The 13294-nt window shown below is 40.0% G+C and overlaps 1 protein-coding gene across 1 annotated transcript in view; it reads right to left on the bottom strand.

Moving 5' to 3' along the window:
* Positions 1–6675: 6675 nt before the first annotated feature.
* The window catches only part of LOC103736092 (ankyrin repeat and KH domain-containing protein 1), a 38719-nt gene continuing 32100 nt past the window's right edge, over positions 6676–13294 (bottom strand). The window contains exons 16-20 of the mRNA XM_029564721.1: positions 12023–12196; positions 10028–10279; positions 8240–8415; positions 7422–7586; positions 6676–7156 (exon numbers count right to left, since the gene is read on the bottom strand). Of these exons, the coding sequence (XP_029420581.1) occupies positions 7097–7156; positions 7422–7586; positions 8240–8415; positions 10028–10279; positions 12023–12196 (827 nt within the window). The 3' untranslated portion in view covers positions 6676–7096. The remainder of the gene's footprint in view (positions 7157–7421; positions 7587–8239; positions 8416–10027; positions 10280–12022; positions 12197–13294) is intronic.

Below are 13294 nucleotides of genomic sequence, written 5' to 3'. Positions count from 1 at the left end.
AACACCACCAGGGTGATATCATGCCCGGGGCAGGCCAAGCGCCTGTCACTCAACTCGATGGCCCCGCCTACCCGCCCGGGCTCCGCACTGACCCCTGGTCCAGGCCTGCCTGAGTAAATGCTGGGGAGCTATATACTATTATTATTATATTATTATACTATTATACTGGATGTTACGGGCAGATGAGGTGTGGCTGCCCTGTATCTACTCCGACTAGTCTTTTCAACAGTTTAGACAGTAAAGCACTATTATCACATTTTAGAATGACACAAGCCCACACATCCTGCAGGAGAGGATAGAACTCCACCATAAGTATCTGACTCCAGGATGCCTGCCCTTCATCCCAGCTGCAGATTGTCTCTGGTAATTGCAGAACCGGGTGAAAGGGTCTAGATGGCTCAGCCTCGAGTACAGCAGGATTAAAGATCACTAAACATGGGGGTGCAGTGGCATAGGATGGGCTGTAGCTGAGATATCAAGAGTGGGGAGGCCTGCCCTTCACTATGCCACAGCTAAGGAAGGGCTTGGGTGGGAAAGCTTACTAGTCTGTTAGCTCACTGAAAAGTCAAAGGCTGTCTTGCCTTACAGAGTAGTTTTTTTTTACTTCCATCTTTAAATTTACACACAGCGATATGATAGGCCAGAGAGCAATGGTGGAATGGTGGGACAGTTAAGTCTAGTAACTATAATACCAAAAATCCAGGTGCCCTGTTTGGCATTCCTTTGGGGGGGGGCTTTTTGAGACAGGGCCACATGGAACTTGCTATGTAGGCTGGCCTTGAACTCACAAAGGCCTGCCTGCTTCTGCCTCCTGAGTGCTGGAATTAGTGTGCACCACCATGCCTGGCCCTATTTGGCATTCTTAAAACATTACTGTCCCCACCTTCAGTGTCCTAAAGTGAGTATAGATCATCTGACTGCATGCATTTAGCAATATTACCTCAATTCTGTCTTAAGCAGATGATCATAAGCTCTGACTTCATTTTTCATTAAGAAAAATTCTACTTTATAAATCAGTGCTTCTCAAATTTTAATAAGCATATAAATCTCTGGAGATTTTGTTAAAACAAGGGGGCCTGGGATGGGATTCTGGAATTTTAATATGATTCCAGTTAATGCAGACTGCTGGTTTTCAGAATCACATTTCAGGTAGCAAGAGTACATATATTTTATTGTTCCAAAAAAGATTTCCGAGTCTCTTGCCAAGTCTAAATAGTGTATTGACAGGGTTGGAGGGGAAGACTTGGGAGCAGATTGTGGAGAACTGTCAAACAATTTTTAAGAAAAGTAAGTAGTAGTCTGATGAGGGAGAGGGGGCACAGAGTACAGGATGGTGAGGCAGGTGGCTACAATTCAGAAACAAAGAAGGAAAACAAGGAGCTAAAGAGACGGCTCAGCGGTTAAGAGCACTGACTGCTCTTGCAGAGGACCCGGGTTCAATTCCCAGCACCTACACGGCAGCTATGAACCGTCCTTAACTCCAGTTCCAGGGGAATCCGAAGCCCTCTTCTGACCTCTGTGGCATTGCACGACATGGGTGCACTGACATACATGCAGACAATACACTCATACACATAAAATGAAAATAAAATATTAAAAAAAAAAAAGACAAGGTAGAGCTGGCCAGCCAGAAGGCGCAGGTGGTTAAGGCACCTGCTGCCAATCCTGATGATCTGAGTTCCATCATTTCTAGGACTTTACATGGTGGAAAGAAAGAACCAATTCCCACAAGTAGTCCTCTAACCTTCACACAGGTACAGTGGCATATGCATATCCATATCTTTCTCTCTCTCTCTCTCTCTCTCTCTCTCTCTCTCTCACACACACACACACACAAATTAAAGGAGGACAATGTGATTTGATTAAGAGTGGGCTGAGGAGAATAGAGATGTTAGGATAAGGACTAATCTGGTTTGAGAGTCTTAGTAGTTGGAACACTAATGTAAGAGGGAAAACAAAGAGGAGTCTATCTTATACTAGGGAATGAATACTGTGTGTGGAATCTCAAGAGAGAGCACACATAGTAAGGACCTATAATAAACTGGATGGAAGTTCAGAGGGGAAAAGTGTCTAGTGCTTGAGATTTGAATGAAATGAAATTCAAGAATGTAGGCTAAAATCATCTTAGGAGAAGATGCAATGCAAGCAGGGGCTGAGGCACATCAACATTTACTTACGAGATTCAAGGGAGGGGCAGGCAGCTGAGATTGAGGCCAGCCTGGTCTACACAGTGAATTCCAGGCCAGCTGGGGCTACAAGGAGACTCTCTTAAAAACAAAACAATGCCCAGACAAACAAACAAAACAAAACAAGAGATTCATCAAAACAGACTGAGAAAAAGCAGAAAGAGAACTACAAAAGCTGGCGCAGCTTAGGTGGTAGAGTGTTTGTATAGCATGCATGAGGCCCTGGGTTTGAGCTCTAGCACTTCCAAAACTGAAACAAAAACCAAACTATACAGAAGATTCTCAAGAAAAATCCATGTGGAAGTGAGATCTTCTAGGAATCCCCATTACAAAACAGAAGCAAATATTTCTGCTATTGGTTATAGATAACTTTTGTGGAAGCACTGTCTGGGCTGGGAAACCAGAAAATAGGTAGTTGACTTTAGCGGGAAAGCCAGACTCTACACTCACAGAACCTGGATAGAGGATCAGTAGATATAAATCACAGCCTTAATACTAATTACCACCAGACAAAGAAGCTTTTAAAAGCTACCTGTGCCAGTCATGGTGATGCCTACCTTTAAACCTAGCACTCGGGAGGCAGAGGTAGGTGGATCTCTGTGAGATGGAGGTCTGCCTGTTCTATGTAGTGAGTTCTAGGCCAGCTGGGGCTATAGGGAGAGCCTGTCTCAACCTCCCAGGCCCCTAGCACCTCCCCTCCCAAGCTACCTGTGGTTCAGTGGTTAAAATCCCTTGCTGCTCTTCTAGAAGACCTGAGTTCAGTTCCCAGCACCCATACTGGGCAGCTCACAGCTTCCCTATAACTCTAGCTCCAGGGCATCAGAGCTCTCTTCTGGGCCTTTGGCGTGTGCGCGCACGCACGCACGCACACACACACACACACACACACACACACACACACACACACACACACACACACAAATAAAAATAAATTCAAAAAATTAATAAAAATCAAAAATCAAAAGCTACCTGTGCCCAGGCCTCACTATTAGAGCTCCAATTAAACATGTAAATTAACACTATTTACTTTGCCATTAAAGTAAATAGCTTTGAGTTCACACTACCACCATCAGGAAAAAACAAAAGGTGAGGCTTGGCATGTGGCTCAAAACATTAATCCCAGATTTGAGGGTGCTAAGGCAGAAGGACTACTGAGTTCAAGGCCAGCCTGGGCTACAGAGTGATACCTAGTTAAACAGAACAGAACAAAACAAAAGTAAAAATGGTAAGTTTGAAATCAGATAATTTGTTCATGATCTACTGCTCTTAATTAGGTCTTGAAGTCTAGGCTCATGCTCTATTTTGATAGAGAGATGTTGTCTAGGCTGGTCTCAAACTTCTGGGCTCAGGTGATCCTCCTAACCTTAGGAGGATCTGAAAGGCACACGCCACTATATCTGGCTTCATGATCTTTATTATGATATGATATTAACATACTCAAGATTTTGATACTTAAAACCAGCTTTTCTATATTCATTTCTTAAATGAGAGTGAAGGTTAAAGACCCTGCCTATGGCCAATTGCCAAATCACTGAGAGTAAATAGAAAATGCAGTGTTATCACAGCATACATCCCAGGACAGGTTCTACTGTGAAGACATCATGTCCAGCCATATTTCTTGTTGGAAGTACTTTTTGTTAGAGAACAAGATGTTCAGAAGCTGTTTTCCTACAGGCTTGTTTACCTCTTCCTGGGTTTACAATATGGTCCAAAGGTCTTCAACACTGGGATAGAACCATGCATAACAAGTCCTCCTCTCTGGCCTTTTTTAGGGGGTAGTGGCAGCAGTGTTTATGAATGAGGTCCAGACTGGCTCTGAACTAACTTTACCTCCTAAGTGCTGGAATCACAGGTGTATGCCACCATGCCTGGCTCTCTGTTTGGCCTAAAACATGTATGACTAGCATTTCCTTTTCTACAAGCTAACTCAAACATGATAGTTCTCTTCTGTCGTAGTGTTAGGATTGGGAAGAAGAGAGATAAAACCTTAGTTCTATGGCCTGAGATTTCTTACCTTTGGTTAGAAGAAGCCACCATTGGCTGTCCACCTCTCTTTTTTGGTCTGGTTAGCTGAGGTGATGGGATTTCCCCTTTGAGAGCAGGGACTGAAGAAAGCAGACTGGCCTATAAAAGGGCAAGTCAGCACACTGTAGCCACAATAATTTTACAGTCTTTAAACAGCAATAATTTTATTGGTGGTAGAATTTTATTACACTGAACACTATTTGAAATAAGTGGATCCAGAAACCTTGATGTTACAATTTTATTCCTTGAAAGAGCTTTTACTCTCATGGGGTTTGACCTGTACCTTAGCAGGATGTTTCTTAATGACTTAAGGGCTCACTATGGATGTGCACATTTTCTTCTGCCTCCACAAAAATCTCCAAATCAATATTGGTCTCACAACAGGCTTCTGATTTCATATCAAAACCAAAACTCAGAACTGTAAACATTCATTTCCAATATACCTAATACTATTCATTTTCATTGACAAGGAAAAGGAAATCTATGTTAGAGCTACAAGACTCCTTTGAATTCATGTAAGTTCAGTTATTTTCAGACAAGGAATGTGAAGCCCAGAAAAGTGAAATGACTTGCCTAGAGTCATACAGTTACAAGTGGCAGAAAGCAAAGTAGAATTAGGGTTCTGACTCTTACTCTATTGTACCCATACTGCCTCCCTCCATCCCTTGTATGTTTTGAAAATAATCAAATTCTTACCTGAACTAGGTTTTATCCAATGTTCAAGTTGGTAAAATAGCAGTAAAGTAATGTCAGGAAGAGGCAGGAAGAGGAAGAAGAGATTATAGCAGGCAAAACAGAGCTTGGATTAGGCTTCCAAGATCCAAATAGAAAGGAAGCAGTGGTGGTGAAAAGGAAGGGAGCAGAGTATCCCCAGGAACTACTCCTACTGTGCAACTCCTACTTCTTCCTAAGGGCTTTCTCCTTCCTTTCTCTTTATGGGCTGTAGTTCCTAACCTGAAATACAATTTCTTGTTCTGTTGTCTTTGAGGTATAGAACATTAATTTATGGGTGCCTCCAGATAATTCAAATATATTACAGAGAATTAGCATATAATAAAACTTACCTTCTAATTCCACTGAATAATTTACCTAATATTATTTCTCTCTAATGCTTATTTCATCAAGACAAGTTTCATTTATTTCACTAATTTTAGGTCATCATTTCTGTTAGTGACAGGAGAAAACAGCAAGCTATGTAGGTGATCTAAGGGATCCTTTTTCCCCTAGAGTGAGAGGGCCTCTTGAGAATTTTGATATGATTATTGACCAGAACAAGGGCAGTAACTCAAGTGCTCCCTTACAAATCTATTAAAAATAGAAAATAAGAAATGGGCTTAAGGAGGCTTTCTAAGTAAGTAAAACAATATGGAAGACCAAAGAACCAAATTACATCTAACAGAACTGACATGTTATCTCTGATCTGGCCATGGCTTTAGAACCCAGGCAAAGAATACTAAGAATTATTATTGCCAGGGGTGGTGCTGCAAGTCTTTAATCCCAGCACTTGGGAGGCAGAGGCAAGCAGATCTCTGTGAGTTTGAAGTCAGCCTGGTCTACACAGTGAGTTCAAGGCCAGCTAGAGTTACATGGTGAGTCTCTGTCTCAAAAGAACAAAAACATAAATAAAACAAAATAACCATTGTTATGAGTGTAGAAAAGTGCTGGTTGTACAGTTCTGGCCCGAGTTGTTCCCTTTTTCTGTGTGTGCATTCTCTTTTGCCTTCTTTATCAGCCCCCAACTCCCCTGCAACATTTTGTTTTCTTTTTAATACTGCTTATAAAGCCAGGAGATTAAACTACATTATACACACCAGTTAATGACCATACTTTTTAGAAGAATTTCCTCTTCTCTATTGCATCAGATTCTTAGCGAAGTATATGATTTGACCAACTCATTTCAGTGTTTCTATGATTAGTTTATTAAGCATATTGGCTCTTCATACTTGAGGACATGGAACTAAGCCCATCATTAGTCATATATTTATAAACATTACTCAGTGATTCACTAATTTACTGAGTCATCCCCACTTGTGTCTGAATTCAAAAGTCAAGAAGCACAAAAGGAAATCAAAATTGATCATTTGGGTGTTCCTAAACCTGTTCAGTGTCAACTAATTTAAATCCAAAAGTTCTTATTGACACAGTCATGATCCATAAAGAGCAAAATCTATCAGTCATTATCTAGTGGCCTATTTGCTAAAGTCAGATAAGACATGCTGCAGGACTTGAACTCCCTCATATTTAAAATGAAATGGAAGCTATGAGAACATGGAATATTTAACACAGAGTAAACAGATAACAAGTCTTAACAGTGCTTTTTAAGGCTGTCTAAGAATAGACTTTAAAGTGTTAAATGTGAGAAACATGTTATAAACAGGTACAGTATTAACGATCTGGTTCAGTGTGATTGTGGATTGGTTAGTACCTGCATGACCACTGAAAGGATCACACCCCACTTCTAAACACTGTTCATCTTTTTATTGAATATTCTGGTAAATATTTCACATTAATACAGGCTACATTAAGTAGAGCCACTATATGACAAGAAATTTACTCAACGTTTTCCTCTAAGTATGTAAACAGTTATACATGTGTTTACCACCCTAAAAGGTTGAAACATGTAATCATCTAATTCTCTTCTGGATACAAGTAGAATTCAATATGTTTAGCCAAAATACTAAGTTCCATCTGATCTTAAGTTGAAAATGGCTAAACTAACCAGACATAATCAGGTGGATAGGAAATCAACTTGTTCTTATACAATGGGCAATCAGAGAAAATGTCTTAGTTAGGCACATTTAAAAAAAAAAAAAAAAATCCCCAGAGTTCTTCCAAGGTCATACATAGGTCTCCCAAACAAGGCTAAAGAGTAAAGACCTTCTAACTTAGTTGACATATTTGAGATGCATGTTTCCAATATGAGGTGCCCACGTGCCAGGCCAAATCTGAAAAGGGGGAGGAAAAATTGGAATTTCTAATTAGGAATCTTTACATATTTATGAAATGAATAAATAAATTCAATGGCAATTCACTGTTTCTGCCTAGGAAGAATACACACACAAGAAGTAAATATTTAGTAGCATCATCTTGATTATGTAAAACATAATTCAGATCAACATGGTCAGTCACTACTCAGACCTTGCATTGCCCACAAAATTAAGAGTGACACAAAAACATCTGGAAAATGAAAGAGTTTTAAGTCCGTTTTACCTGCTGGGTATCAGTGCAATCAGTTGAATTCTGGATAACTTTTATCATAGGATTCCAAGCAGGATCTGGGTTGTGAAGTCCATTGAACAGTGGGCCTCCTGGAACATCAGCAAGCTGAGGATGAGAGGGTATAATGGTGCCTCCATACATGGAAATCGGTAGACCCTAAAACAGCAGAAAAGGAAGTCTTAACTGAAACGATGACAAATAATGATTCCATAATACCAGATAACCTCTCTTAATTCTCCCTTATTCAAATAACTTCAGAGGCTCCTGTAAGTACAGTACAGTACAGTACTGAGAAATCAAGTGTTTTATCTGTATCTGAAATATTTTTCAATGAGAGAGCAAAAAAACCTAAATTCAATATTAAATCATTAGGAACTTTGCCACATTTGATGAAAATATAACACTCCTATCTTGGTTTCACTAATAAGATTATATTAAGAAGAAAAGAGTAATTCTGCATGAATGATCACAGGCAAAATATGGCCATATCGCATCCAGGAAGCTGTCAGAGCACTCAAGAAAGCACTGGAGAAGATAGCCAGATTTTAGAGGGGCAGACCCCTCCCCCAAAGGTGTGACACAGAAAATGAAACAGCAAAACTCAAATCCCTTAGGTCTTTCAGAAGGGTGGGGACATCTTCAGGACAACTGAGGGCAAACTACTGTAGACAACAGTACTGACTTTTAAAATTGGGCATAAGATCTGGCAGTCATAGAAACAAAAGGGTGATTTCAAGAGAAACTTCCTTAACATGATTACAGTAGCTGACAGTGTGTCAAACAAGTTATGATGATGTTTGTCAACTCACTTTAGAAAAATCCACAAAGCCACTTGCCATAGGCTGGTGGAAAATATTAGAGGGGGCTACCATTCCAGAATCATCTCTCTCCATTGGTTGATGCTGGGAGAATGTGCTTGGATCGGATAATGGTTGATGCACTGGATGGTTTCCTATCATAGACTGTGACCAACCTGATAAGCCTTCTGGAAAGAAGAATTGAAAACAAGGTTTAATATTTATTTGGATAAAACAATAAAACATTACTTTATTCTTATCAAATTCTATCAAAATAATCCTTCTCTAAGAGTTCCAGGCCTGGCAAGCCAAAAACCAACCAACCAACCAACCAACCAACCAACCAACCAACCAAAAGCCCAGTTCCTAGAAAACTGGAGGAATATCTCTACATACCCTCACTACCTTACCTCTCTAAAACACTCAAATAATTGTCCTACCCATTCTACACTGGAAATCTTATGATGAAAAAGAAGCAGGTTAAATTTGATTTTATTCATTTTTAATATTTCTGAAACAGGTCCCACTCTGTAGCTCAGGTTGGCCTGGAACTCATGCCAATCCTCTTGCTTCAGAGCCCTCCTAAGTGATTACAGATGTGAGCCACGATGCCTTGCAGAATCTTTTATCTCAGATCAATTCTACCTATCACACCAAATAAGACTCTAGAGTAAGATTAAGATAGGACTGAATTTCTCAGAGGTAGAAACACTTTCCCCTTATTGTTAAGCGTAGGAATTAATTTTTCCCCATTTATTATTATTACTTATTAGAGAGCCAACCCATGGCTTTGTTCATACAAAGCAAATATTTTACCACTTAACTATATCCCAGCCCCTGGTATTGTGAGAAGGGCTTCACTATGTAACAACTCAGACTGGGCCCTGAATTCCTTATGTAGCCCAGGCTGATCCTGAACTGCTAATCCTCCTGCTTAATGCTCATGAGTGCTAGAATTACAGATATGTACCAATATACTTAGCATAAGTAATTAAAACTCTTTTTTTTTTTTTTTTTTTTGGTCTTTTTGAGACAGGGTCTCCCTGTAGCCCCAGCTGTCTTCAAATTCACTATGTAGACCAGGCTGACCTTGAACTCACAGAGGTCTGCCTGCCTCTGCCTCCCAAGTGCTGGGATTAAAGGCGTGCGCCACCATGCCCGCCCTAAAACTTTTTTTTTTAAAGATAGGGTATCATTATGTAGCCTGGAGGGCTTAGAATTTGCTATGTATACCAGGCTTCTTTCCAGTTCATAAAGATGTACCTGCCTCTCCCTCTCATGTGCTAGAATTAAATGTATGGGCCACATGCCTGCCATGTTTTTAAAAATTTTTAAATTTTTATTTATGTCTATGTGTGTGTACCTCTTCTCTGTTATGTATATCACATAACAGTGCCCAAGAGACCAGAAGAGGGCAGTGGATCACCTGGCACTAGAGTTACAGGCAGCTGTGAGCTGCCTGATATGGGTACTGGGAATCAAACCTAGGTCCTGGAACCAAATTTGGGTCCTTTGCTAGAATAGAAAGTACTCTTAACCACTGAACCATCTTTCAGGTCCCCCAAATTAATTTTCTTTTTTTGTTTTTTTTTAAGACAGGGTCTCCCTGTAGCCCCAGCTGGCCTGGAATTTGCTATGTAGACCAGGCTGGCCTTGAACTCACAGAGATCTACCTGCCTCTGCCTTCTGAGTGCTGGGACTAAAGGCATGCACCACCAAGCCCGGAAAATTAAGTTTTAATGACAAATTCTCACAACTTACTTGAGATGTCTTTTTAGAGAGAGGGCAAGGTAACTGTACCTGACACAGCATTGACACCAAATGACCAGATTCCACTGTGTCCAACAGGAGCAACAAAACTGGTTCCTACAGGGGCTTGTGTGACAGATCCTCCTTGTCGAATCCTGGCCAGTCTCTCTGTTCCAATAGGGGGGGGTATCTTTCGATCCTGACTGGCACTGCCTCCTTTTGGTTGGCCCAATGTTGGTGGAGCAGAAGTGGCTGAAAGAGGTGAAGATGATCCCGAAGAAACAGATGGAATAGGAGAGTCACCTGGTGGCAAAATATTTCTCTTTTGTTTTATTACATATAAAAAACTAGAGGAATACGAGAAACCATGTTGTAGAGACCTATTCCAACAACATAAGTTCTGTAAAGAAGAATTCATTTAAAGACAATTCAAACTGAAAATATTAGTTCTATAACCATCACCCTAGACATCTGCATAAAGTATAAATAGCATATAACATTTTTTTCTCAACTGAAATGAACAATAATTTTCTCAAAAAATATTTATGTGTTAAATTTGCTAAAATATGGCCATGTTCGTAGACTGTAGATTATCATCTGGAAAACCCCTGTGTATGTGTTAGTTCTTTCCTTTCTCTGCCACGTGTACAGTCCCCTTTGCCCATGGGGAAGAGAAGTTAAATGTTAAAAGTACTGTAGTATTCAAGTGAAAGCTTTTTATTTTCTTGTCTTTTTGAAGCAGGGTCTCCCTGTAGCCCCCTGGCCTGGAACTCACTATGTAGACTAGGCTAGCCTCAATCCACCTGCCTCTGCCTCCCAAGTGTTGGGACTACAGGCGTGTGCCACCATGCCCTGCCTGAGAGCTTTGGTTCTTAAATGAACTTAGGTAATTTGGGGACATTTTCTTTGTCCAAAAGACCACCTCATTAAGGAAAAAGGGGGCTGCAGCTGTAGTTCAGTAATAGAGAAAGTGCCTAGCATGTACGAGGCCCTGGGTTCAATTCCCAGCATTGAGGGGAAAAATAAAATATTCTATAATTCTAAGTGCTTCATCTGTTCTACATACTGAAATAGGAAAAATAAAGGAATGTCTATAAAGGGCAATAATATATTGGGAAAATGCAAAAAAAAAAAAAACATACAAAATACCTATAATCAGCTTCTTTTCAGATTTGAGAAATTTCATAACACTGCTCCCACAAGGGTCTTTTGTAAAACTAATATGCATATTACCTATTTTTTTTTTTCTTTTGAGACAGGGTTTCCCTGTAGCCCCAGCTGTCCTAGAACTATGTAGACCAGGCTGGCCTCGAACTCACAAAGATCCACCTGCCTCTGCCTCCCAAGTGCTGGGATTAAAGGCATGTGCTACCACGCCCGGCTTAAAAATTTTTTTTTAATTTTATTTTTTTATGTGTGTGCATGTATTGCCTCCATGTAGGTAAGTGCACCGTGTCGTGCAATGCCCGCAGAGGTCAGAAGAGGCTGTTGGATCCCTTGGGACTGGCAGTTGTTAGCTGCCATGTGGGTGCTGGGATTCAAACCCGGGTCTTCTGCAAGAACAGCCAGTGTTCTTAACCACTGAGCCATCTCTCCAGCCCTAATATCACCTATTTTTATTAATCTCAATTTACACTTTTACACTTGCATATATGGAAGTGTACCATATGTGCAATGCCTGTTGAAGCCAGAAGAGGGCGTTGGATCCCCAGGTACTGGAGTTACAAATGGTTGTTAGCCTCCTTGTGGGTGCTGGGAACCAAACTTGGGTCCTCTAGAAGAGCAGCCAGTGCTATTAACCACTAAGCCACTCTCTAATCCCTGTATTACCTATTCTTGAGCCAAAGTTACAATGGAAACATATTTGGCTTCACATTTCTTACATTTTCTCTCCAATAAATGCCTAACCCTGTCTTGACATGATTACAATACAAACCTTGGGTATCTGTATACTGTCTGTTTTACTAAAACCACAACACCGTGTTCCCTGAAATAAACGGCTTAGTAACCTATTAACTTTGGAAAGAGTTTCTCTAGGATTCCTACATGTGTTTGAGGCGCTTGTCCAAGGATGGGGAGAAAAGTGTTGTCTGTTGAAACTAGGAGTCCCGACAGGTGCTGGGCCTTGCAAGAAAACCCTTGTTCCTGGTATGCCAGAAAAACTTGTCAGAGGAGCAGAAGAAGATGGGGAGCTGCCTGATGGGTCAATGGATGGTAACCCTGAAATGAAACAGGTTCAAGACATCTAATTAGCTGAGGCTTTTAAAACAGAAAATCTAAGGTTCACTTAATTTTTTCAAGAGAAACAATCCTGTGGCTAATTTTTATAGATCACAGCAAAATGAATCATGTATATGATGATATTGTATTACAAACCCATTCTTTTCTTATAATCAGAAGAATATTACCTAATAACTCTATTTGGTATTTTGTTACTAGATTCTTTTCTTAACCTAGGCTGTCCTTAAACTCTCAATCCTCCTGGTGACTGGCTTCTTTCATTTAGCAAAATGTTTTCAAAGTTCCACCCATGTTATAGCATAAATCAATACTTTATTTTTCTTTATTAAATACTATTTTTTTTTTTTCGGTCTTTTTGAGACAGGGTCTCGCTATAGCCACAGTTGGCCTGGAACTTACTATGTAGACCAGCCTGGTCTTGAACTTACAGAGATCCACCTACCTCTGCTTCTCGAGTGCTGGGATTTAAAGTATGTACCACCATACCTGATTTACTTTTTATTAAATATTGTTATATACTTATCATAATATAGCATATCATATCATCCAGTAATTCTACTGTTAGCTAGGTTTAACTTTTAAGGAATTATGAAAAAATTTTTGAAAATGGTTATACCATTTTACACTCTTGCTAGCAGCCCATTTGATGGTTTTAATCTATCTACATCTTTTCCCATTGTTCTTCCTTCTTTTTTACATTTATTTATCGGGGTAGGGGTACATGGAGGACAAAGGATAGCCCAAGGACGTTTGTTCCTTTCCTCTACCATATGGGTCCTAGGAATCAAACTCAGGCTTGGCAGCAAAGCACTCTTACCCACTAAGCCATTTTACTGCCTCCCCATCATTTTTTAAGTATTATAATTTCTTACCTGAAAATCATAGATAGTGAAGACATGAGACTAAGCTTATTGATCATTGTTAATAGGGTCTCAGAAAGAAGTTTAAGATAAATGCTTTCAACCATAGCTTGAACAAATATATTAATCAGAATTAATAAGGCCCTACAAAGAAGGCCAAAGAGAAATATTTTCTATCAAGGACTGATAAGTCACTAATACTGGGTTGTTCTTTCAC

Source organism: Nannospalax galili, unplaced genomic scaffold (assembly GCF_000622305.1).
Source record: "Nannospalax galili isolate Female #2095 unplaced genomic scaffold, S.galili_v1.0 scaffold1077, whole genome shotgun sequence".
NCBI classification, from domain to species: domain Eukaryota; kingdom Metazoa; phylum Chordata; class Mammalia; order Rodentia; family Spalacidae; genus Nannospalax; species Nannospalax galili.
Note: the sequence above shows the minus strand (reverse complement) of the source record. Positions and strands in the feature narration are given on the sequence as shown.